This window comes from Streptopelia decaocto (assembly GCF_964273445.1).
Source record: "Streptopelia decaocto genome assembly, chromosome: 22".
In the NCBI taxonomy this organism is placed as follows: Eukaryota; Metazoa; Chordata; class Aves; order Columbiformes; family Columbidae; genus Streptopelia; species Streptopelia decaocto.
Window position 1 is genome coordinate 6581372 of NC_138677.1, and position 21930 is coordinate 6603301.

The 21930-nt window shown below is 59.3% G+C and overlaps 2 protein-coding genes across 3 annotated transcripts; one reads left to right on the top strand and one right to left on the bottom strand.

Moving 5' to 3' along the window:
- Positions 1 to 183: 183 nt before the first annotated feature.
- Positions 184 to 7275, bottom strand: FAM117A (family with sequence similarity 117 member A). Its single transcript, XM_082070915.1, has 8 exons — positions 7127 to 7275; positions 4818 to 4984; positions 3036 to 3125; positions 2777 to 2890; positions 2423 to 2557; positions 1868 to 2060; positions 1638 to 1758; positions 184 to 1059 (listed from the first exon to the last, which is right to left on the bottom strand). The coding sequence occupies exons 1-8, from the start codon at positions 7203 to 7205 to the stop codon at positions 729 to 731; spliced, it is 1230 nt and encodes a 409-aa protein (XP_081927041.1). The 5' UTR covers positions 7206 to 7275; the 3' UTR covers positions 184 to 728.
- Positions 7276 to 9527: 2252 nt separating this feature from the next.
- KAT7 (lysine acetyltransferase 7) lies at positions 9528 to 21419 on the top strand. Of its 2 annotated transcripts, XR_014185893.1 has the most exons (16): positions 9528 to 10598; positions 12333 to 12480; positions 13660 to 13836; positions 14028 to 14267; positions 14741 to 14823; positions 15027 to 15116; positions 15703 to 15801; positions 15968 to 16078; positions 16710 to 16901; positions 17100 to 17189; positions 17465 to 17605; positions 17986 to 18079; positions 18257 to 18403; positions 18959 to 19065; positions 19684 to 20051; positions 20145 to 21419. XR_014185893.1 is itself a non-coding variant. In XM_082070913.1 (15 exons), the coding sequence occupies exons 1-15, from the start codon at positions 10584 to 10586 to the stop codon at positions 19783 to 19785; spliced, it is 1836 nt and encodes a 611-aa protein (XP_081927039.1). In that variant the 5' UTR covers positions 9528 to 10583; the 3' UTR covers positions 19786 to 21419. The 2 variants fall into 2 exon arrangements, 1 of the variants encoding a protein (XP_081927039.1); XM_082070913.1 differs by having other exon boundaries at positions 19684 to 21419.
- Positions 21420 to 21930: the final 511 nt, after the last annotated feature.

Consider the following 21930-nt stretch of genomic DNA (forward strand, 5'->3'; position numbering starts at 1 on the left):
AGGAAGCCGAGCACCCGCACCCGGGTGCGGAGCGGCCGCGACCCCCCGGACCGCGCACCGCAACCCGGCTCCTCCCGGAGCCCGCGGAGCTGCCCCCGGCTCCCCGCGCCTCCTCCCCGCACAGCCCGCGCGGCCCCTCCCGCGCTCCCGCTCGGCGCCGAGACACAAAACACAAACTCCGAATGGCTGCAAAAATAGCGTCTTTGGAAAAAAATAGAGTTTCTACATCAGATACAACAGAATCGGCTTCTCCACGCGCCAGAGCCTCCACAGCAGCGCGAAGTCGAACCCGCTTCCCCATTGCGTGCGGTGCCGGAGCCCCCGGTCCCGCTCACAGAATGAGGGGCTGGAGCCCCGAACCCCCCGGAGCTCCCGCAGCACAACCTGCACCAGCCTGGCCCCCCCAGCTCCTGCAGGACCGGGAGCCGCTGCAGCGCAGACACAGCGCGGCCCCGGCCCCCCAGCCCGCGAGGGCAGCGCGGGCCCCCAAACCCCCCGCTCAGCCTCCTTCCCAGCATGAGTGCACCCAACAACCACACAGGAAAGAGCTTCCAACGGGGGAGGCGCGGAGAAACGAGCCCGTCCCACAGCGAGGAGCCCGCGGCACCTTGTGCTTCAGCTTCATCACCCTCAGTGTCAGTCCAGGGCCGCCACATCCCACCTCCGCGGCACTAAGGCTCCCCGGGCCGGCAGAGGAGCCGGCGCTGCCGCCCGCGTTCCCAGCGGCTTCACACCACGAGGGAGCTGTGGAAGCCGCTCTCCTCGCGCTGCCCGCGCTTCCAGGGTCCGTAACTCAGGGCGGGAGATGCGGACGCCTCGCTGGAGCCGTCGGCCGCTGCGTCCTCCCACGCACCGAGGAAGGGGCTGGGCGCTGGGGCCGGGCAGGATGGGAAGGAGCCCGCGCTGGGGGGCCGGAGCCCCCTGCAGAGGAGGAGCCCAACGCTGGGGAAGAGCGGCTGCTCCAGGCTGACGGGGCAGAAGGCAGAGCCCGTGGGGTTGAAGTGCACTTTGTTCTTGTCCGGGCAGGACGGCTGGAACGGCTGCTCAGGGCTGGGGGAGCTGCGGGGACACGGGGACACCGTGAGGAGCTGACGCTCCCGGGCACCGCGGGGAAAACACCCCGACAGCCCCGCGACCAGACAGAGCGGCACGGGAGGCTGGTTTGTCTTGAAACAACATGGATCCACAGGAGCACAAGTGTGATGGAGCGGCTGAGGGACCTGGGGGGCTCAGCTGGAGAACAGGAGCTGAGGGGAGACCTTCTGATCTCTGAACTGCCTGAAAGGAGCTTGGAGCCAGGGGGGTCGGGCTCTGCTCCCCGGGAACAAGCGCCAGGAGCAGAGGAAACGGCCTCAAGTTGCGCCAGGGGAGGTTGAGGTTGGATGTGGGAACAATTTCTTCCCCAAAGGGCTGTGGGGCATTGAACAGGCTGCCCAGGGCAGTGCTGGAGTCACCATCCCTGGAGGGCTGGACAGACGGACATGAGGTTCTCAGGACATGGGGCAGTGCTGCGGTGGGGGACGGGTGGACTCTGATCCTGGGGACAGTGGGGACTCCTGTGGCACCAGCAGCTCAGCTGCCCCCACCCAGGACCAACCTCACACGAGTTCTCTGCTGCCAACGGCTCCTTTACTTACAAAGCTTCTTCGAAGGCCCGAACCCTCTCGCATCCCTCGGGGGGTTCCCGTTTGAACACGTAGCTGTGGTTGGGCCGGGGAGAAGCAGCAAAGGCCGGGACTGGTGAAGAGCCGCCCTCGTCTGGCGGGGAGAGAAACGACACATTGAGAAAGTTTTAAAAGAATCCAACAGCCGCCGCCCCGCGGGGTTTGCAGCACCGGCCCCTTCGCCCCCCGCCTGCAGCGTTTACCTTTGTCCTTGGGGGCCCGCGGCCCCTCGTCCGCCGCAGGGGAGGGTTCCGCAGCCGCCGGGCGCAGCGGCGCAGAGGGGGATGGGGACAGGGACAGGCTGCTGCCGCTGCCGGGATCCAGCGCCAGGGACGCGGCTCCAGAGCCGCCCTGGGCAGGTGCAGGCGCCCGGTGTCCGTCTGGAACATCCAAAATCTGGGGAGGAAGCAAAGTCTGAGTGGAGCAAAAAGCCCCGTCCGCAGGGGCCGTGTGCGACAGCAGCGGTGTGCGGCCGTGCCCCCGCCCGCCCCGCGAGGAGCCCACGGACACAGCCGGGACAGGTCAGTGTCACCGCGTCCCCGTCCCGCAGCACGGCCGGCTGAGCTCCCACAGCACAGCACGTTCCAGGGAGGGAACTCAGTGGCCACTTGACCCAATTTAGACATTTACATGCCCAGAACAAACGAAAAACTCAACGCAGAGACCATTCCCACGGCCAAGAGACAGATCCAGGCTTCAGAGGAGCAGATCTCCAGGACCCCCAGGGGATTTGGGACAACGTTGTGACCCTCACTTACCCGCAGGAGCTCTTCATCCCCCTGTTCCTTCACAAACGCCTCCTCCAGCTCCTGGTTCAGCCCCTCCAGGCTCCGGTGCAGGCAGGGGCTGAGCCTCACAACGGGAGATGGACAAAGGAAGCCCGAAGGAGAGTCCTGCAATGACCCAGGACCAATAACTCGTTATATCCATGTGCACCCGGCCGTCATGCCCTGTCCCGCAGCTCTCCGGGCTCAGCCCAGGCCTTGCAGAGCCTCCCGGAGTCGAGTGAAGTCGCTGCGCACAGGGACATGGGGCAGAGGTTGAGAACGGGGGGACCCAGAGGAGCTCGCCCTGCGCCCCGAGGACACACGGACAGCAGGACGTGCACGCACCCGGAGCGACGCGCGGACAGCGTGGTCGCCCAGCAGCGGGGAGCTCCTCTCCTTCTCTTTGCCGCTTCTGCCATTCAGCTTCGTCCGCTGGAGCTGCTGCTTCAGCCTGACGATCTGTCACACGAGCCGCAGCTACAGGGCCGGCCGAGCCCCCCCACCTGCGTCCTCACCCCCACCCCCCAACCCGGGTCCCGCCCCCCACCCCCCGGGCGCGCAGGAGCTCCCGCCCGGGCCGCGTTCCCCCCCCGGGCCGCGTTACCTCCCGGCGGCGATCGGCGCTGCCCCAGGACGCGGAGCGCTGGTGAGCGCCGGCTTTCCCCGCTGCCGCGTTGTGCCAGGACACCGGAGTCTGAAGTGACGAGAAACACGGCTGAGGATAATCAAACATTTACCGCCTGGAGACTCTGGCAGAGCCCCAAGGATACGTGATCGACCGCTGCCCATTCGCTGCCCGTTCCGGCCTGTTCCCGCGTCCCCCCGTTAACACGACGCCCAGTGACACGCGTTACGAGACAGCCACCTATTTACATTTGCCCAAACAAAGCCATTTTGGCCAGATTCACGCCCGTCAGGAAACTGGACCTCACAGACCAGCACGGTGAGAGACCTGCCCAGGGTCTGTGGTTCAACCACAACCACCTGGCAGGGCAAAGCGCGCTGAGCCACAGCTCCGGAGAATCAACCGCGGCCGCGACGGCGCCGCCGGGCGCGGGGACCGGCTGCTCGGAGCAGCGTCACCGAGAGGAAACCCCCATCAGCACCAAACCCAGCGCGGCTGCCGCGGCGCGGCCGCCCGTGTCCCAGCCGACTCCGCCAGAAAAGCGGCCCCGGTGCCGCCTCCCACGGCCGCTGCCCCAGCAGCGCGACGCTCCGGCATCGCTGGGAATCGGAACGCGCTGCTGCTCTGATCGAAGGGTGGGAACTTCCTTCCCTGAGCTCGGCGCCCTTGACTCGCTCCAGCACCACAAACGGGCTTTAAAGTCTCCGTAAGGCACAGGAGCGAGTGACCCAGGGGTCCCTGCTGCCCGGGTGCAGGGGATCTCCAGACAGGGATCCACCCTCTCCTGCCCTCGCAGCCCCGGTGAAACCCCTCACCCCATGAGCCGCACTCCCCGCAGCCACAGCCGCCTGTCCGGGTGTCCGTGTGTCCGGGTGTCCGTGTGTCCGGGTGTCCATCCCGCGGTACCCACGGGCAGCACAGCGGCTGCTCTGCCCGTTCACAGCGCCCGGTTCGCCCCGATTCCCGCTGAGCCCCGAGCTGCCGCTCACCCCGGCGCAGCCCAGCGCCGCGGCCCCGGCACAGCCGAGCTCCTGTGCTGCCCCAGACCCTCTCTCCCAAACAGCTCAAACGTCGTTATTTGGCCGTCACCCCAAAACATCGTGTCACTCTATCCCAGCAGGTCGCACACAAGGGGCTGAGGGGGGCGAAGGTCCCGGGGACCCGCAGCCCGTCCCACGTTGGGCCCGTGCAGGGCTGTGGGAACTGAACTGCAGCTGTGGGAACGTGATGGAGCCCCAGACAGGGCCTGGGCTGCTGGGGACCGGCGGGGGCTCTGCACCGCTGCTCACCGAAACCGCGGCCTGAGGTGGAGCACAGAGGCTCTTTGCAATAGGACGGCCCGAAGGTGAAGAGCACGCGCGCGCCCCTGCTCTCCGGGCAGCCTGTCGAGGCAGAAGGAAGTTACAGGACCTTTTGTACCAACTGTGGCAAAACCACTTCCTCAGAAAAAGGACAGAAAAAACCCCTTTGCAGAGCGAGATAACGCCCCGAGCTCCGGCTGCGCAGCTCCAGAGGCCGTTTTCCCGCCCCGGGAAAAGAAGCAGCACAGAGCCAACAGTGGAGCAGAAAGGCAGAGGCCACCAGACGGGGCCAGGGAAACTCCGACCCTGCACCAAAGCGGAATCACTTGAAGCTGGGAAGCAAAAGGGGGAGAAAAGCTGCCGGCAGCCGCAGCCGGGCGGGACGTGCCGCAGGCAGCCGCAGCCGGGCGGGCGGGACGCTCCGCCGTCCCCCCGCCCCGTCCCGCTCGCGGGTCGGTACCTGGGTGGCTTTGTGGCTCACGCGCGAGGCGGCCGCTCCCTCGGGGTCCCGCGGCCACTGTCCCAGCAGGTAGGAGCCCAGCACGGTGTCCAGCGAGGGCGTGCGGCGCACGCGGGGCTGCGGCGCTCGCCGGCTCCGCTCCGCGGCCGCGGCACACGGGACGCTGGCTGCACGGGAAGAGAAAGAAAATTAGATTTCCAAAGCCAAGAACCCCGGCTCTTCTCCAGTGCTTTGGGTACGACATTCCCGCCTCCCTCCCCAAAACGGGCACCGCAGGTGGTGCATTAACCACACTGAACCAGCACTGAAACAGCAGGAGCTCCGGCCACCGAGCCCCTCGTCCTCAGGCCTGTGCCAGGGAGGTGCCCCACACCTCCCAAAACCACCAGCCACCTGCCCTTAGAGATCCGTAACCGAGGGGGAACTCAGGATGGGATTTCACAGCTCTCTGAAACACCAACCCAGAAACGCAACCCCCGGAGCGCTGCAATCGCTGCAGCCGCGGGGAGGCAGAGCCTGCGGTCCCAGCCGCTGCTCACACTGCACAGCCCGGCACCCACCACTCCCGCAGACACCCGAGCCCAGCACGGCGACCCGGAGCCTCGGAGCTCCGCAGGACCCGGAGAGCGCCCGGGACGCAGCACCTGCGGACACCGCGGAGGGGGTCGCGCAGCTGGCACGGGCGGCTCGAGCTGGTTTTCCTGGACGCGGCCAAACGGCAGCTCCCTCCAACAGGCTCCGGCCCGCAGCCCAACACCAGCTGAGGAGCAGCTGAACTCTTCACCTCTACCTTAATTCTTTCAAAGTTTGTTTTTCAAATGATAAAGCAATCTGAAGAACTTCAGCATCATCATCACCTTGACCTGCGGGGGTAGCGCCGGAGCCGCGTCCACACGGGATTTCAACACCCGGCTTTGCACAAGCAGAACTCACTGCACTTTGAGGATATTTCAGTGCCAGGGCTGGGCTGCGGCAGCTGCCCCGGGCTCAGCGGATCCTCCGTGACCAGAGCGGCTGCAGATCAGCCCCCATCGCCGCACACAGACCCGCAGCCAGGGCGGCCGCGCAGAGCGGAGGGAGCAGTGGCTGAGCACCCACGGGGGACCAGCACAAGAGCTGGATTCTGATCGCCAGCACTCCAGGTTCGGGTTAAACTGCCCATTTAACTGCAGCTCCCACACACACAGGGAACAGCCCGAGCCAGGCTGGAAATTCAGACTCCTCCAAAACTGCAGAGGAAATTATGGTGATCAAGAGAAAACACTGAAGGTCCTGCAGAGCGAGGCAGAGCCAGAAGAAACGAGGAGCAGCAGCTCTGGTTCGTGTGCTCGGAGCTGCAGCACAACCGGGGAGCAACCGCAGCTCAGGCAGCCGGCTCCCCAGCTGCTCCATCGCTGACAGCTGAACCCGCCGAGGAACCGCCCCATTGGGAGCGGCTGCACCCGCTCCAGCGCAGCCCGGGGAGGAGAGAGCTGAGCCCAGCAGAATTCATTTCCTTAGCTTGTTTCAAGTGGAAACTGAACAAAAAGCCTTTCAATAGCTCCTCTGCTCAACACCAGCCCCGCCCGAGCAGGGAGCGCGGGGCCCCAGGAGGGGCCGTTAATTGTTAATTATCGCTCGGACGGGCTCACCCTCCGCAGGGCGGTTCGGCGGCGGGAGCAGCGGGGGCTGCACGGACACCGAGGGACCCGCCGCACGAACCGCCCTGGCTGGCACAAAACCGATCGATCGATCTCGCATCCGACCCAGAAAGCGTTTCATTGCTATTTCGGTACTTCAGGAGATAACGAAGAGCCAAGCAAGAACCCAGCGGCCAAAAGCAGCGCCGCACGCAGCCAGAAGCAACATGTATATCGAGAAAAGCCAAACACTAGAATTGGGTCCCAAAAAAGTTATACTGAAAAAAGCATTCCTGAAGAAATCTCAGCAGCGCAGTTAGGGACAAACGGCCATGAGTGCGGCTCAAGTTGTCGCCTGTTTACCGAGCCAGAGGAGCCGCACGGAGCAGAGAACGCGCGGTTTCCGACAGCACCGCACGCCGGGCGCAGCGGGGCCGCCCGGCCGCTCCCCCCGCTGCCCCGGGTCTCGTTCTCTTCCACTTCCACCCCCGCAGCAGCAGCGAGAAGCCTCCCGGGCCCGGGGCGCAGAGGCGCACGCCCCGCTGAGCGCGGTTCGGCCCCGGGAGGTGCCGCTGGAACCGGCGGAGCGGCTCACGGTGCCGGTTCGGGGCCCCAGCACCGCCCCCGGTGCGGAGGACACGCAGGGTCCCCCGAGGCCGCACACCGGCGGTGCCCGGCTCCTCCCGTTACCTGCCCGGCCCCCGTCTCCGCGGCGCTGCTGCAGCTGGAACGGGACGGTGGCGCGCAGCGGCTGCGGCCCCCGCGCCATCCCCGGCCCGCACCGCCCGCCGCACTGACCGCCCGGCGCCGCCAGCGCCGCTTATCAGCGCTCCGGGGTCGGGGCCGGCGAGAGGAGCCCTACGGTCATTGGCTGTCCGCGGCCAAACGACCCGCCCTCCTTAACCGCATCCAATCAGGACGCTCTACAAGCTCCTTCCCCGCACGTGCTACAACGGTAGCCAATAAGAAAACTTCTCACCCGTAATAGGCATCATCCCTCCCGCCAGAGCCAATCAAAGAGGGAAGAGACTCAAGCCCCGCCCTCTCTCCCTCTCCGCAGCGGTGGCGCAACCAATCGCAACAAGAGACAGAGATGTAAAATCCACCCCCCTGCGGGAGGACCAATCGCAAGCCTCTCCTGAGGCCACGCCCCTTCCGCGCACAGACGAATCAGAGCGGCCCGGCAGTGTTTGTGTCCCGCCTCCGGCCGCGATGGCGGCGGCTGCGAGGGGCCCGGGCCCGGCAGCACCGGCCCCGCAGGCCGCAGAGCGGCGCCGAGCCGGGAGGGCCCGTCCCCGCCCTCCGCCGGCCGCACCTCAGGCCACGCCTCCCGTTTGAACCCGATCGCCACCCGCAGCCCGTTCCTCGTTCTGGCCCAGAGCGCGCTCGCTGGCGCCGGCCGCGCTCTCGCTGTCCCCGCACGCAGGCTCCCCGTGCGCCGGCCCCGCGGAGGGTGCGCTGACCCGCCCGGCCCCGCAGCGCCGGAGCCGCGGCCGGAGCCGATAAGGGAGGGAAGGCGGGAGGTGGCGCGGCCGCGGGCCGGGTGCCAGCGCCCCGGAGCGGCGGCGGCGGCCCCGGTGCAGCAGCACAGCTGTTCCTGGCTATCGCGGTCCCGCAGCGCTGCCGTCGCGCCGTATCGCGGGGCAGCTGCTCGTGTGAGCGCTTATCGGGCAGCAGATGGGGAAGCGGAGAACCCGCGGGGGGAGCAGCGCTGGGGCCGCAGCGGCCGCAGGGACAGGACGTGCCGCCGGGGCCCGGGGACGCAGCCCCGGCCCTGCCCGTGACAGCTCGGCGAACGCGGAGCCCCCGGCGCGCCCCGCGTCCCGATCTCCTCACGCACCGGCGCTGCGAGGCCGCTGATAAGCGGAGCCGCCGCCGCACACGCACAACGATCGCAGGGAACGTTCCAGAACAGCAGCAGCCACCCGGCGTCCTGCGAGTCGGAGACGCTTCTGACGGTATTTCTGTCCCGAGGTGCTCAGTAGCTATTGGCAAAGAAGCAGGACGTGTAAGAAAAATGGAGAGGGAACTACCACAGTACAGGTGTTCAAAAGAACACGAAACTGCTATGAAAAACAGCTTTAAATGCCAAATAAAGGAGTCTTGACCGTAATCTTTTTTTTCAGACTGATAGCTCAGCTTTTCTAGGAACCTTATGGGGTCAGTCGTCCTCACCTAGAAATTCAAATTCACCTTTCAGTTTCTCTGCCACGCTGCCATTTTAGGGCGCTGCGATTCGAACCCAATAGCCACAGCTGGAACAAACTAACTGCATTCACTCCTCGGTGCTGCTGTTTGAGCACGGAGGCCACACAGCTGCGCTGCTGGTCGTTCTCACCCCATCTCATGCTGTAAATACAGCCCGGGATACTGAAACAGAAATGGAGTGGTTCAGCGTAACTAGGCTAAGCACCACACCACATACTTTTCTCAAGGTTTAAATCACCACATTTTGCTTTCTAATGTAGGAAGAGGCAAGAGAGCACCAGCTGTCACCCATCAAACTGGCTCCAGCCACTCCAGCTCCCATCAGCCGCTCATTATCAGCCAGTCCGGTCCGTGTGCACACACTGCAGAGTGAAGCGATAGAAAACCAAAGCTCCCGCATTCCTGCAGGCCGCACTGCAGCCTCTGCAGCACAGTCCTCTCCCTGAAATGAAGGTTCCTAAAGATGTTCTGCACAGCAGCAGCAGCAGCACCATCGTTTAGAGCTGCCCGAGGCTGCAGCTCTGGATGCAGCTCGTCGCCCTGCCCGGTGCCGGAGCATCTGCCCCGCGGAGCCGCTCGGCCCTTCGCGACCAGCAAACGCCGCGCGGCCCCCGGGCGCACCCGCGGGCTCTGGCCCGGCCGGGAACACGCAGCCGGTTCCTCCGCACCCCGAGGCAGGAGAACGCCGGAGTGCGACCGGCCGGGCCCCCCGAGACCAGCCCAGCGCCCAGCGCTCGCGGCTTCGTGTCAGCGTCACCCGAGCAGGTGACAGGCGCACAGGACACACGTAAGGCGGAACAGTTGCCACTGCAGCCCCATCGTTCTGGTCCAGCGCTCGAGTCCTAAATGAGATTATGTTTCTGGCTGTTTGCTATGGGTAGGAGGGAGACAGAGCTTAGATTTAGTCCTGATAAGCTGCACATGAACGGAAGATCAAAGGGTCACTCAGCACACAAGCTAAGCTTTCCTCATTGTCCTTGAGCAGAATTCCTCTGGCTCTGGGCTGCGCGGTGGAATGCCTGCCTGTCTGCCTCCCACTCGATCCCAGCGACGGCTGCGCTTCGCTGCTGGGCAGTTTCTGCACTCCAGTGTTTTGAGATGAAAAGCTCCAAAGAGCAGCAAGATAAATAAAACTGCAGTTGATGAACAGATCACCCAGCAGGGCAGCCAAGCTGCTCCAGCCTGGTCATGCTGGCAGTGCAAACAGCGCGAGGGCTGGGAACGGGGCCCTGGGAATTGCACAGTCCCTAGAGATAACTGCATTTGGAAGGAAAACGTGTTTCATCAAACACGGGCATTTTTTCCGCAGGTCGTTACGTAACGCAGGACCCGGCTGCTCACGGCGTTACCGCCCTGACTCTAGGGACACATCGCACCTGACAGCCCAACAGCTCCGGCGGCTGCGACACCCGGCGACCGCCGGGCTCGGGAGAACCGACCCCCGAGCGGAGCGAGCGGCGGAGGGCGACAGCGCTTCCGCAGACCGCCCCGCCACCCGCCGCTGCCCGGCCCCAAAATGGCCGCGGCGGGAGGGCCGAGGCTGCCCGAACCCAACATGGCGCCCTGGAGACAACACCCGCTCCGCTCCCCGGGAACCCGCCGACTTCACGCCCGGACCCAAGATGGCCGCCGGCAGCTTCACCGTCGGCGGCGCCGCCGGGATCCCAGCCCGACTCCAAGATGGCAGCGCCCGCTGGCGGGAGGCTGGCTCGGCGTCACGTGACGGGGGTGTGGACCGTGTCCCGGCGGAAGCGTGAGGGACCGAGCGGGGAGCAGGGGCTGGCGGGAGCGGCTGGCGCCGCCGGAGCAGACGTGCCGCAGGACGGGAGACACGGCCGTCACCACGGAGCCCGCCAGCGCCAACACGGCGGCGACCGCCGCTTCGCGGGCCGGGGGCGCCGGGGACCAGCCAACCTCGCTGCCCCCGCCCCCGCCGAGGATGCCGCGCAGGAAGGTGAGTGCGGCCGGGGAGCCGCCCGGCGGGGGAACGGGCGAACTGGGGCGGCGGCATTCCCCTTCCCTACCCCCCGCTGCTACCTCTTACGGGTACAAAACCGGGGGGGAAAATAGCGGCCTTCAGCCCCCAGCGCCCGCCCCGCTCGCTCCCTGAGTGGCTCCCGCTCGCGCACGCTGAGCGCTGATTGGCCAGCTTGCTCGTCACTCATCGCCCCCAACGGTTAGCCTTCCCCCCCCCGCGCCTGTAGTGTGGTCCGCCTCTTGGATTTTCCGATTGGACAGGCAGTTGGCGAACTGGTTCCGTATTGGTCTGACTGCCCTGCCGGACTGGCCGCTAATTGGTTTTTGCGGCTGCCCATCTACGCCCCAACGGTCACCTCCCCGCGCGTGCCTCTTTCTCCCTCCGTCCCTTCCCCCATCGCACTTCGCGCCCCCGAGTTGATGTTTGTGTGGGAGCGAGGCTCACCCTGATAGGCTGCTGGCCGCCGTCAGTCACGCCCTGCTGCCACGCCTTTTTGCTCTCTGAGCTGTCATTGGCGGGCTTTCCCTTTAGGCCCTTCCCGCAGGCGTTGTGATTGGCCGGGACCGGCGAGTCTGCGCCGGGCGCAAAACAAAGCGGCGCGGGGGCTGCGCTCTCGCTGCGGGGTCTTGAGGTCGCTTCGGCCGTTTCCCGCAGCGCTCGGGGAGAACCGCCCGCGCCGACCCGCCCCGGCCGGCACCTGCTGCCCCGCCCGCGGCCTGGCTGTGCAGCCGGGCTGCAGGGCAGGCGTCTCCGGAGGCCCGGTGGCTGCCCGCCGGCTCCCGAAGCCTGCTCCCCTCAGGGAGCCCGGCCGCTCTGCCGGGCCGCGTCAGGTGAATGCAGCTGCACTCACAGGGCCTGCCCGCCCTCTGCCCGGCGTCCGCCCCGCTGCCCGGAGCGCCTGGTGTGCACAGTCGGTCCGGCCCTTGCTGAGCCCGGCTGCTCCCTCAGCACCGGCTCCCGCGGTGCCTCTGCCAGGCTGGGGCGGGTGGGGGTGCGGCGGGGCTGGGGCGGGTGGGGGTGCAGCGGGGCTGGGGCGGGTGCAGCGGGGCTGGGGCGGGTGCAGCGGGGCTGGGGCGGGTGCAGTGGGGCTGGGGCGGGTGCAGTGGGGCTGGGGCGGGTGCAGTGGGGCTGGGGCGGGTGCAGTGGGGCTGGGGCGGGTGCAGTGGGGCTGGGGCAGATGCAGTGGGGCTGGGGCGGGTGGGGGTGCAGTGGGGCTGGGGCAGGTGCAGCGGGGCTGGGATGGGTGGGGGTGCAGCGGGGCTGGGGCAGGTGCAGCGGGGCTGGGGCAGGTGCAGCGGGGCTGGGATGGGTGGTGGTGCAGTGGGGCTGGGGCAGGTGCAGCGGGGCTGGGATGGGCAGGCAGTGCAGCACGGCTGTGGGCTTTGCAGGGCGCTGAGAGTGCAGCTCAGAGCGAGTCCTGTCCAGCCTTGAAACCGTATCGACCTATGACTTTCAATAAAATTGGGTGCTGCTGGGATCTCTCTTAGTGGATTGGTTTGCAGAAACTTTGTTACTGAATGCACCGTCTGATGCCACATATTTGTTAAACTATTTTCTCCAGAGTAATACCTTTGACATTTATTAGTTTGTATATATCATTGTGTCAGCTTGAATTTATCTAGCATCAAATAGTTTATTTTTTTCATAGTATAAATACAGTGAGCAAGTTTAAGTGCCCCTGTGCTAATGGCCGGGTGTGCGGTGTTGCAGAGGAACGCGGGCAGCAGCTCGGATGGAACGGAGGACTCCGATTTCTCCACGGATCCCGAGCACACGGACAGCTCGGAGAGCGACGGCGCGTCCCGCCGCTCGGCCCGCGTGACGCGCTCCTCCGCCAGGCTCAGCCAGAGCTCCCAAGGTAAACGCTTGGTTTTCTTGCACCAGGAAAAGCAAAGCAGCCTCTAAGCACCAAGAGGCTCACTGTGCTGCATATTCCTGACCTTTGGAATGTTGGAGTTTATACCAACTTAAAAATTGCACAAATGAGGTAACATAATTTAAAGATTACAGTGGTGATGGAAGTCAAATCTCAACTCTACTTGTTAAGGAAGTGGGAATCAAGCCCTGTGATTCTGCTGCCAGCTTTGCCAAATTTTCCTGAGTACTCTAAAAGTTTGCATTCCGTGTAGACGGTTCTGTTGGCCCTGGAGCCAAGCTAGAGCGAGGCCGTTTAGAGGTGAATGCTGGTTTGGTTTTATCTGGGGTTTTCTGTGCTGCAAGGGAAGATGTATGTTCATGCCTTGCTGACGCTGGCCGTACTCTGCAATAAATGTAACCAACATATTGCCAGTTACTTTGTGTGCTTCTACTTCGGCATCCAGACTCTAAGAGGAAACATCGAATGTGTCCACCTCCTCACTTTTAGTGTTAGTCATTTCTTGGCTGCGAGTTAATCCCCTCCCATCTGGCATCAAGGGGAGGCAATGACAGCAGATAATCACTTATTTCCATTGCTCCATGTATACGCTTTGATCGAGAATCTGTTCTGTTACAAACTCTATTGCAAGTAAGAAATATATGTTCCAAATCATCTGGTAAGTGGGTCTTAAGAGGATGTGTATGGGATACCTGGATACTCCCATGTTCTGAAAGCATTGTTTTCATGCAAAATAATTATTTTCTAGTCTTACGAGAAGTGTGGGATCACAAAACCACGTGCGGGGTGCTGAATACAGCTCCACACCAGGAGCAGTTGTACCATTCCCAAGGGTTATCTAAACACATCTAGTTCTTATCTAAACTACAACTGTTCTTCAGCTTTCCACACGGGAGCTGGTTTGTAATTACTAGTTAATGAAGTAATTAAGTCCAGAGAAAGCTGATCTAATTCCAGATTGTTAAGTGTTGGTAGAGGATCAGCAGATTTAAGTGCAGAAGCACAGGGCGTCGCTGGGCGGTGGGGCCGGGCTGGCTGCTGGTCCCCACTGTCAGTCCCAGTCTGCTCCAGCCTGTCCTCGGGGTTGTGCTGCAGCCTTCGGAGCACGTCTCTGACCTGCAGTGGCTATTGTGGGCGCAACGACGGTGTGTCTGTGTTCAGATTCCAGCCCGGTTCACAACCCGCCGTCGTTCGGAGCGGAGGAGCCGGTGTACTCCACGCGCAGGGTGACGCGCAGCCAGCAGCAGCCCGCTCCCGTCACCCCCAAGAAGTACCCGCTGCGCCAGACCCGCTCGTCCGGCTCCGAGACCGAGCAAGTGGTCGACTTTTCTGACAGAGGTACGGGGGGCGCGGGGAGGAGTCGAGAGGCTGCAAAACGCTCTCGGGAAGCGCGTGCGGCTCTGTTCTCTGAGGGCAGCCTGTAATATCCTGAGGATAGAGGGTTTGAGACAGCTGTCTGGAGTTGCTTTATGTATTTTTTTTGAAAGCTTTCTTTCAGGCAAGTTTGTAACATTTTGATCCTTATTCAGACACTAAAAATGCAGCAGATCACGACGAGTCTCCACCTCGTACCCCCACTGGGAATGCCCCTTCCTCAGAGTCTGATATTGATATCTCCAGTCCAAATGTGTCCCACGATGAGAGCATTGCCAAGGACATGTCCATGAAGGATTCTGGAAGCGACCTGTCCCACCGTCCTAAGCGCCGCCGCTTCCATGAAAGCTACAATTTCAACATGAAGTGTCCCACTCCTGGTTGTAACTCTTTAGGTAATTTCAGCTCCAGGATTAATCTGCTGGGTTTTGCCTTCCTGCTATGATAGTCCAAGTAACAACAAGCACTTAGTTAGGATCAGAAGTGTTAGTGAGACGTGGGTTTATTCTTCCCGTGTTTGGGGTATAACAGGGCAGAGAACCAGGCAAAAGGTATGGGAGTAAAAGGCAGAGTCTTGCAGGTGGGGTGCTAGTGAGACGCAGGTTTTCAGAAACAGATGGTCGCAGACCGGTGACGTCCTTGGCTGCTGCGTGGAGCACGGCTTTTCGGTCAGCATGAGCAGGATTTTCCTTCTTTGTTCTTAAAGCCCGTGCTGTGAACTGTGGCTTGTGCTCCTTCTGTCACACTGGTAATAAGCCAAGGACGCCCCTTGAGATGCTCATCGGAGGGATGTGCCCATCTCGGATACTCGTTAAAGCTCTTTATGATCACACGTTAAGATTGGGCTTTTTTTCCTGATCCTTTGCAGGACACCTGACTGGAAAACACGAGCGCCACTTTTCCATCTCGGGATGCCCACTGTATCATAATCTCTCAGCAGATGAGTGCAAGGTAAATGAGGCTTCTGGTTTATTTTCCTTATGTTATTTTTTGAATAACATGCCTTGACCTGCCATTTGTGGACAGGAAGCAGAGATAACACGTTTCAGCTGATGCCTGTAGCTGTGAGCAGCAGTTGTGTGTCAAACCATGTGCGAGTTTCAGCTCAGCTCTGTCGTTTGCTGCGGCACTGACAGCTGAGCCTTGGCTTGCAGGTGCGAGCGCAGAGCCGGGATAAGCAGATCGAGGAGAGGATGCTGGCCCATCGGCAGGACGACAACAACAGGCACGCCACCAGGCACCAGGTCAGCGATCTGTGTACCGTGGAGCAGCTGCTCCCTTCAGAGCGGAAAAACCTCCAGTGTGTCCCAGCAAGGGCCACTCACTGTGTCCCCAGGGAGACTGGAGCCGCTGCTGGGAGCAGAGGGGGCACTGGTGGTACAGGGGGCGCTGGAGCTGTGCTCAGGACAGTCTTTGTGTGCTTTGAGGGGCAGGGTGAGAGAATTCCTGCAGAAATGTTAACTACAATTTTACTCTGGCTAAACAGAAAAGAATAAAAGCAGGGGAATTACAGTTTCAGTTCAGGAGCCTTGGACTTGAGTCAAGATGACTGAATGAGTCAGCTGGGAGCTTTTCCCCATGATTAAGCAGCACACAAAGAGTGTCTTGTGGGACTGAGGTACAGTGGCAACAGCAGGCTGTGGCAGGAAGACATTTCCTATTTTATGCGCCTGGGTTGTATCTGCAGTGCCCTCTTATTAACACAGGATTTGGTTCAGGGGCAACAGTGTCATAAAAGAAAGTCAGGACGGGGCCTTTGGGGTGAAGGTGAAGAAGAGTGGCGGAAGTGGATGAAGCCTGGTGAAGGTTTCAACCTCTGCTTCCTTGCAGGCACCAACAGAGAGACAGCTGCGATACAAAGAGAAAGTGGCTGAGCTCAGGAAGAAGAGAAACTCTGGACTAAGCAAGGAGCAAAAAGAAAAATACATGGTAAGAGCAATAACGTTATTCGTTCATTCCCTCCTGTCTGGAATGAGACTACTAAGCGGGAGTTTGGCTTTCTCAGTCATCCCGCAACATTCTCAGCTGAAAGTGCTGCAAGATCCACCAGCTTAGGAGCAGCACGGCAGCAAAACCTGCTGTTATTTTATTGTAGGAACACAGACAAACCTATGGCAATACTAGAGAACCTCTGCTTGAAAACCTGACGAGCGAGTACGACCTCGAGCTTTTCCGAAGAGCACAAGCACGGGCATCTGAGGACCTGGTGAGACTTCTAACTCGTATCTCATAGCAAATGTCTCTGGAAACGGGCATGCTCTGCGGGAGGAATAATGAGGGACAGTCCTGTTCCGTGGGTGTTTTTGATGGAAGAGCGGGCAGCCTCACCTGCTGAAAGCACGGCCAAGGAGTGCTGATAGCGAGGGACAGACGTCACCGGGACGGCAGCTGGTGACTGGGGGCCGGAGTTCAGACCTGGTATTGCTGAGGCTTTGTGGGTGCCTTCCAGAGCTGCTTTCCAGCCCCAGAGATGAACCAAAAGACACTGTGATGCTTCCCAGTGCCAACTGTATCTGGGATGTCTGAGCAGAACATTGGGCTGGATCCTCTCCCTACAGATTAGGGAAGAAGCACAAAGTTGCGTTGCTTTCCTGGCAGAAAGAGCAGGGTCCTGGTGCTGGTGTGTGCTGAGTGCTGGTTCACAGGACACGTCCTGGTGGAAGGACCGGTGACTGTCCTGCTTGGGGACAGGGCTGCGGGAGGGTCATCAGGTGTGCTCACACTGACAAAGGAATTTAGAAGGCTTGAAATAAATTATTTCCTTGAAATTATTTCCCTTCCTCTCTACCTACTTGTAGGGCTTTTTTTAAATAATCATCAACTTTTTTCATTCACAGGAAAAGTTGCGGCTTCAGGGCCAGATCACAGAAGGCAGCAATATGATTAAAACGATCGCGTTTGGCCGTTACGAGCTGGACACCTGGTATCACTCCCCCTACCCAGAGGAGTACGCTCGTCTGGGACGTCTCTACATGTGCGAGTTCTGTCTCAAATACATGAAGAGCCAGACCATACTGCGCAGGCACATGGTAAGTGCTGGGCAGAGCTGATCCCTGCGCTCGACATCCGACCTCAGCGTGTGGATGTTCTAGAACATTAGCTGTTAGCTCAGGTGCTCGCTTTAGGAGGTGAGAAGACTGTGTGTTTTCTGGTATATCGAGTAGCTGTTGTAACTTTTTCTGCCCTTAAAACAGTGGTGTCAGCCTAACTCTGTTTTCCAATCATAGGCAAAATGTGTTTGGAAACATCCACCGGGTGACGAAATCTACCGCAAAGGCTCCATTTCAGTGTTTGAGGTGGATGGGAAGAAGAACAAGGTACCAGCTGTGATCATTAAGCCTGTCTTGAGTGTGGGATCTGTCTTTCAAATCTGCTGGTCTCGTCCTGTAAAGAGCGAGGGTGCAAAGGGCCCTTTCTCCCTCTAATTGCAGAAACTTTGCTGGAGTCTGACCTGCCCGTTCTGGCAATCCAGCAGTACTTTTGCCTGTATTTTCTTTGTGGTTATTCCTCAGCCCTGTTGTGCTCCAGCAGTTCCCTCTTGGGACACTGGGCTGTGATAAACAGCTGTATTCTCTTCTCCTTTTGCTTCTAGATCTACTGTCAGAACCTGTGTCTGCTGGCCAAACTTTTCTTGGACCACAAAACGCTGTATTACGATGTTGAGCCCTTCCTGTTCTATGTCATGACAGAAGCTGACAACACTGGCTGCCACCTGATCGGGTATTTCTCCAAGGTTAGTGGGCTGCCCCCACGCACGTCCGTGTGCACCGTGCGCTTGTTGTGCTGCTGCTGGGTCGCTTTCTTGTTCCACGTGAGCCTGGTTGGTAACGGTGTTAGCGAGAGTGTTCTGGCTCCTCAGGCACAGCTCCGGAGCCAGCCATGCTGGGCTTACACTGCACCAAACACCCAGCCGAGTGGCCAGGAACGTGAGACACGCAGGTTGGAGCCGAAGGATGATCGGGTTCCTTGTTGTTAGGCAGGTTTTTCTGCTGTTGCTCCTCTCGCCTCGTATTTATCAGCTGCACGGGCTTGTTCTGTCCCATGGATTATGATATACCCATTGTTTGTGCAGATCGAGACCTGTTCATCTCTCCTCTCTGTTCTTGTTTTTAGGAGAAGAATTCTTTTCTCAACTACAATGTTTCTTGTATCCTGACAATGCCTCAATATATGAGGCAAGGCTACGGCAAAATGCTCATTGACTTCAGTAAGTAGAAAGAGAGGAATTCTGGAAACGTATTCTGTCCAACATGACAATTTCACCAAGTAATCTCAAGTATCTGTGGTGGTTGAGCAGTTTTCATTGTAGCTGCATTTGCTAAAGAGGGCACCGGTCAGGAGAGGGTCGTTCAGCAAGGATAAGTAGGTTCTCTTTCCTTTCCAGGCTATTTGCTTTCGAAAGTAGAAGAAAAGGTCGGCTCTCCAGAACGGCCTCTGTCTGATTTGGGTCTCATCAGCTACCGCAGTTACTGGAAGGAAGTTCTGCTTCGTTACCTGCATAATTTCCAAGGAAAAGAGATCTCTATAAAAGGTGTGTTTTCAAGCCAGATAAGCTGATAGCAAGTTGGTTCAGGAACATGCGTACACATCTCACTCGCTCCCTTTGCTCCAGCGCGAGGCAGGTGGTGCCTGACTCAGCCCTGGGTGTTTGTGGCTGCGCGGCTGCTGGAATGTTCGGTAGCTGGGAACGGCTCCTTTCCCTCCTGCCGCCGGGAAAGATAAGCCGGACTTGGACAGTTTTGAAAGTGTATGCTGGCTGCTGCTTTATAAATACATCAAAAAATACAGCAAATTAACTTTACCCATCTGTAGATTATAATTTTAATTTTAAAAGGAAAAATGGCTCCACTGAGAGGCTTTCAAATGCTTTGGAAAAATACTAAGACTATTTGGACATCTTTTAATAGCATTTTTATGCTTATGGCAGGTAGGAGTATGCAGCATTTCGTAGAGATGCTGAGGTAGCTTTGAAGTGGCTACATCTTTCAGAGGATCACCCCTTATTAACTTGTAGTTGAAAACTGACAGTTACAGGCTATTGCAGAGAAATGCTTCTGTTCTAACGTCCACTGGTACCGGTTTGCAGAAATCAGCCAGGAGACGGCGGTAAATCCTGTCGACATCGTTAGCACATTGCAGGCGCTTCAGATGCTCAAGTACTGGAAGGGAAAACACCTGGTCCTAAAGAGACAGGTAAGATTTGCAGTGGCTATTTCTGCAGTTTTGTTTCTTGATATGTAGCTGTTAGATTCATATGGACTTGCTGAAACCAGTATTTGCTTTTCGTTCTCGGGGGGGAGCGCTGGCATTTTCCAATGTAGTAACTGATAAAACAGGACGCGGCACCCACCCTGGTTCTGGAGCAGTCAGACTGCGCTGACCTTCCCTCGCTCATGTGCGGAGTAACATTGCTTGTTGTGAGCGGCTCTTTCGGGGAGCGATGGATCAACGCTCCCATCACGCTCCTCATCGTTCCTGCCCTTTATTGGGCAAATGGATGACACAGGGAACTGAATTACTGGAATGCTGAATGCCTGCTGTTTGTACCCTCATTAGATACAAGACAAGTGGTTTGTCAGTCTCCAAATGTGACAGCGCCTCTCTTGTGTTTTCCCCTCCCCGAGACTTCACTGTGTAGCTAAAAGGAGCCATTTCAGTGTGACTGGAAGAGGCTGCTGGAAACGCTGTTTTGTCACGCTAAGCAGTTGGTTGGCTCGTCACCTTCAGCTCTGCGCCGGGCCGTGTGGTGGTGTGCCGCGGATAATTCTCCACCGTTTGTTTTAACCTGCCCTTTCGTGCTCTTTCCCTCAGGATCTGATTGATGAATGGATAGCCAAAGAGGCAAAAAGATCCAACAGCAATAAGATAATGGATCCCAGCTGTTTGAAATGGACCCCTCCCAAGGGAACTTAATGTCTGTCGCTCCTGCCGCCAGTGACCCCCAGCAGTAGAAGCGCCCCAGGGATCTGTGTTGTATCTGTTGCTGTTGTGACTGGCTGGTACAGTGCCCCCCAAAGATCAGCTCCCCTTGGGACTGTTCTGGCCCAGGTCTGGTGCACCCGCAGACGCTAGTTCTGAGGAACTTGATGTTTCGGCCTCAATGAGGTTGCAAGGATTGGATCTGTATAGGACCCAAACGAAGCTCCCAGCAGCGCTGGCCCAAGGAGTTCTGATACCTGGTACTGTACCTGTCCAGTCACTGGTCTTACCCTCATGTTCCTACTCGGATGAGGTTGTGTTGTGTTCTATAATCTGGTTGTTTCTTCCTTCAGGTTCCTTGCGTTTTGAGTAACGGATGTAACTTCTGTGGCTTTTGAACAAGGTCTAATAATGCTTGTTTGGGGAGAGGCTGCACTTACACTGGCTGCAGCGTTTTTAACTCATCCTGTCTGATGGACTGTTCTGTTCCATTTATCAAATAGTTTTAGTAAGATAACACGCCGCCTCTCTCAGCAGTGTTTGCCGTATGACATGGCAGGTCTTCGCATAGCTAATACTGTACAGTCAGAAGCTTTAGTGTCTGTAACCAAGTGGTGTGACTGTGTGTGACCCTGGAGGAGTCAAGGCCGAGCGCGTGGGGCCGTCGTGCTCTGGGGTGGTTGCAGAGCTGCTCTTGGTTCACGCTCCTGCAGCCGCTCCGGCGCCCCAGCTGGAGCGAGCTCTGAGCGTTACTGGCCTTTCCTGGTTTCTCTCTTGGAGTTCGTGGTTCCTCGACACCGTTCACTGTATCTCACTGGAGATACTTTTCCCAGAGCAGTCTTCCTGGAACTGTAGGTCTCTTTGTGTTGGAGAGGATTATTTTCCCTCCAGACTGAAGAAGTCAAAACTTCAACGCATTCTGGCTAGTCTTGTCCAAACAGCCACAGAAACTGCAGCGCACACGTCGTCAGTTGTTGGATGCCTGCAGCGTGCGCGCTGTGCAGCAGCAGCTCCAGTGAGCTGTGCGGATGGTTTGCTTCTCTGACAGCGCATTCTTGTTTGTCTTCGTAAAACAAAAGAGCTTTTACTTCCTCTCTCCCATCAGCACCACTGGAAGAAACTATTGTACAATGGCTTTTGAGTATAACCACTGTCCTTGTGCCACAGACTTTCTGTATGGCTCCAGTGTGATGGAGAGGGGACAGTCTTGGGGCGGCCCATGGCAGCACCACGTAGTGCCGATTTCACTGAAGCCACCGGCGCTTCCCCGCAGAACGGCGTCTGAACCGAGGCGGGCGCCGGGCGGGAGGAGCCGCGTCTGTAACCACTGACCCATCCTGCTGCGGGCGAGTTGTGTTGCTGTCCTGGTGGCTGCCTGTCTTTCTGCCCTCCTAGAAAAGATAAGAGATCATCAGTACATGTTGTGTACCTTGTGGGCATTACTGAAGTTCGCTGCCTCTGCCCTTTGCTCCGTGTTGTAACTGCAGCTGCTCGTGGCACTGCCAGCAGGTGGATCTCTGGAGTAGGGGAGAAGGCCGCTCTTGTGCAGAACATAACCCTGTTCCCATGATGTGGTAGAATGTGCTGTTCTTGTATCTACTTCTCAATAAAGCATGTTCTCTGCTCAAGTTCCCGCCTTCTCTTTATTTTGTCAGTCAGACGCTGTTCTGCATCTCCAGCTGGGCGACACCGCCGCTTTATGTTGTGAGGGACTAATCTGGAACCCGTCTCTGTGCCCGGTGGATTGAGAGGGCGCAGAGAGGCCGGGGCGAGCGCAGCCTGGGACTGGAGCAGCTCAGCTTAGGAAGAAAGAGCTGACTAGTTGAGATATGGAGCACCTTGTGCTGGTTCACATGCAGATCTGTTTACTCAGGTCCTCATTGTCTCGTTCCCCTCAGTCAGACACTGGCTGTGCCAGCGCAGCCCCTACGGAAACATCTCCAAGGTGACCCGAGCCTCTCCGTCCTTCACCCACTGCGTTTGGCAAACCACACGGCCCCTCCTCACAGGTTTTTTCCCAGGCTCCTGCAATATCGGTGCAGTGAGACAGGCCGGTGCTGCTTTCTCGTGGCTGGAGCTCTGCGTGTGTCTCCAGGAGCTGCGCTGTCGCCGCTCCTGCCCGCCTGAGCTGGCGCGTCT

What these genes read in the sequence shown, in the direction of transcription:
- FAM117A (XM_082070915.1), bottom strand. Translation starts at nt 7,205, where the DNA reads ATGGCGCGGGGGCCGCAGCCGCTGCGCGCCACCGTCCCGTTCCAGCTG. An exon ending in TGAGCCACAAAGCCACCCAG is followed by an intron (nt 3,126 to 4,817) that starts GTACCGACCCGC and finishes TCGTCACTTCAG; the next exon opens with ACTCCGGTGTCCTGGCACAA. An exon ending in GCGCCGATCGCCGCCGGGAG is followed by an intron (nt 2,891 to 3,035) that starts GTAACGCGGCCC and finishes CTCGTGTGACAG; the next exon opens with ATCGTCAGGCTGAAGCAGCA.
- KAT7 (XM_082070913.1), top strand. An exon ending in GCTCAGCCAGAGCTCCCAAG is followed by an intron (nt 12,481 to 13,659) that starts GTAAACGCTTGG and finishes GTCTGTGTTCAG; the next exon opens with ATTCCAGCCCGGTTCACAAC. An exon ending in GGCACGCCACCAGGCACCAG is followed by an intron (nt 15,117 to 15,702) that starts GTCAGCGATCTG and finishes GCTTCCTTGCAG; the next exon opens with GCACCAACAGAGAGACAGCT.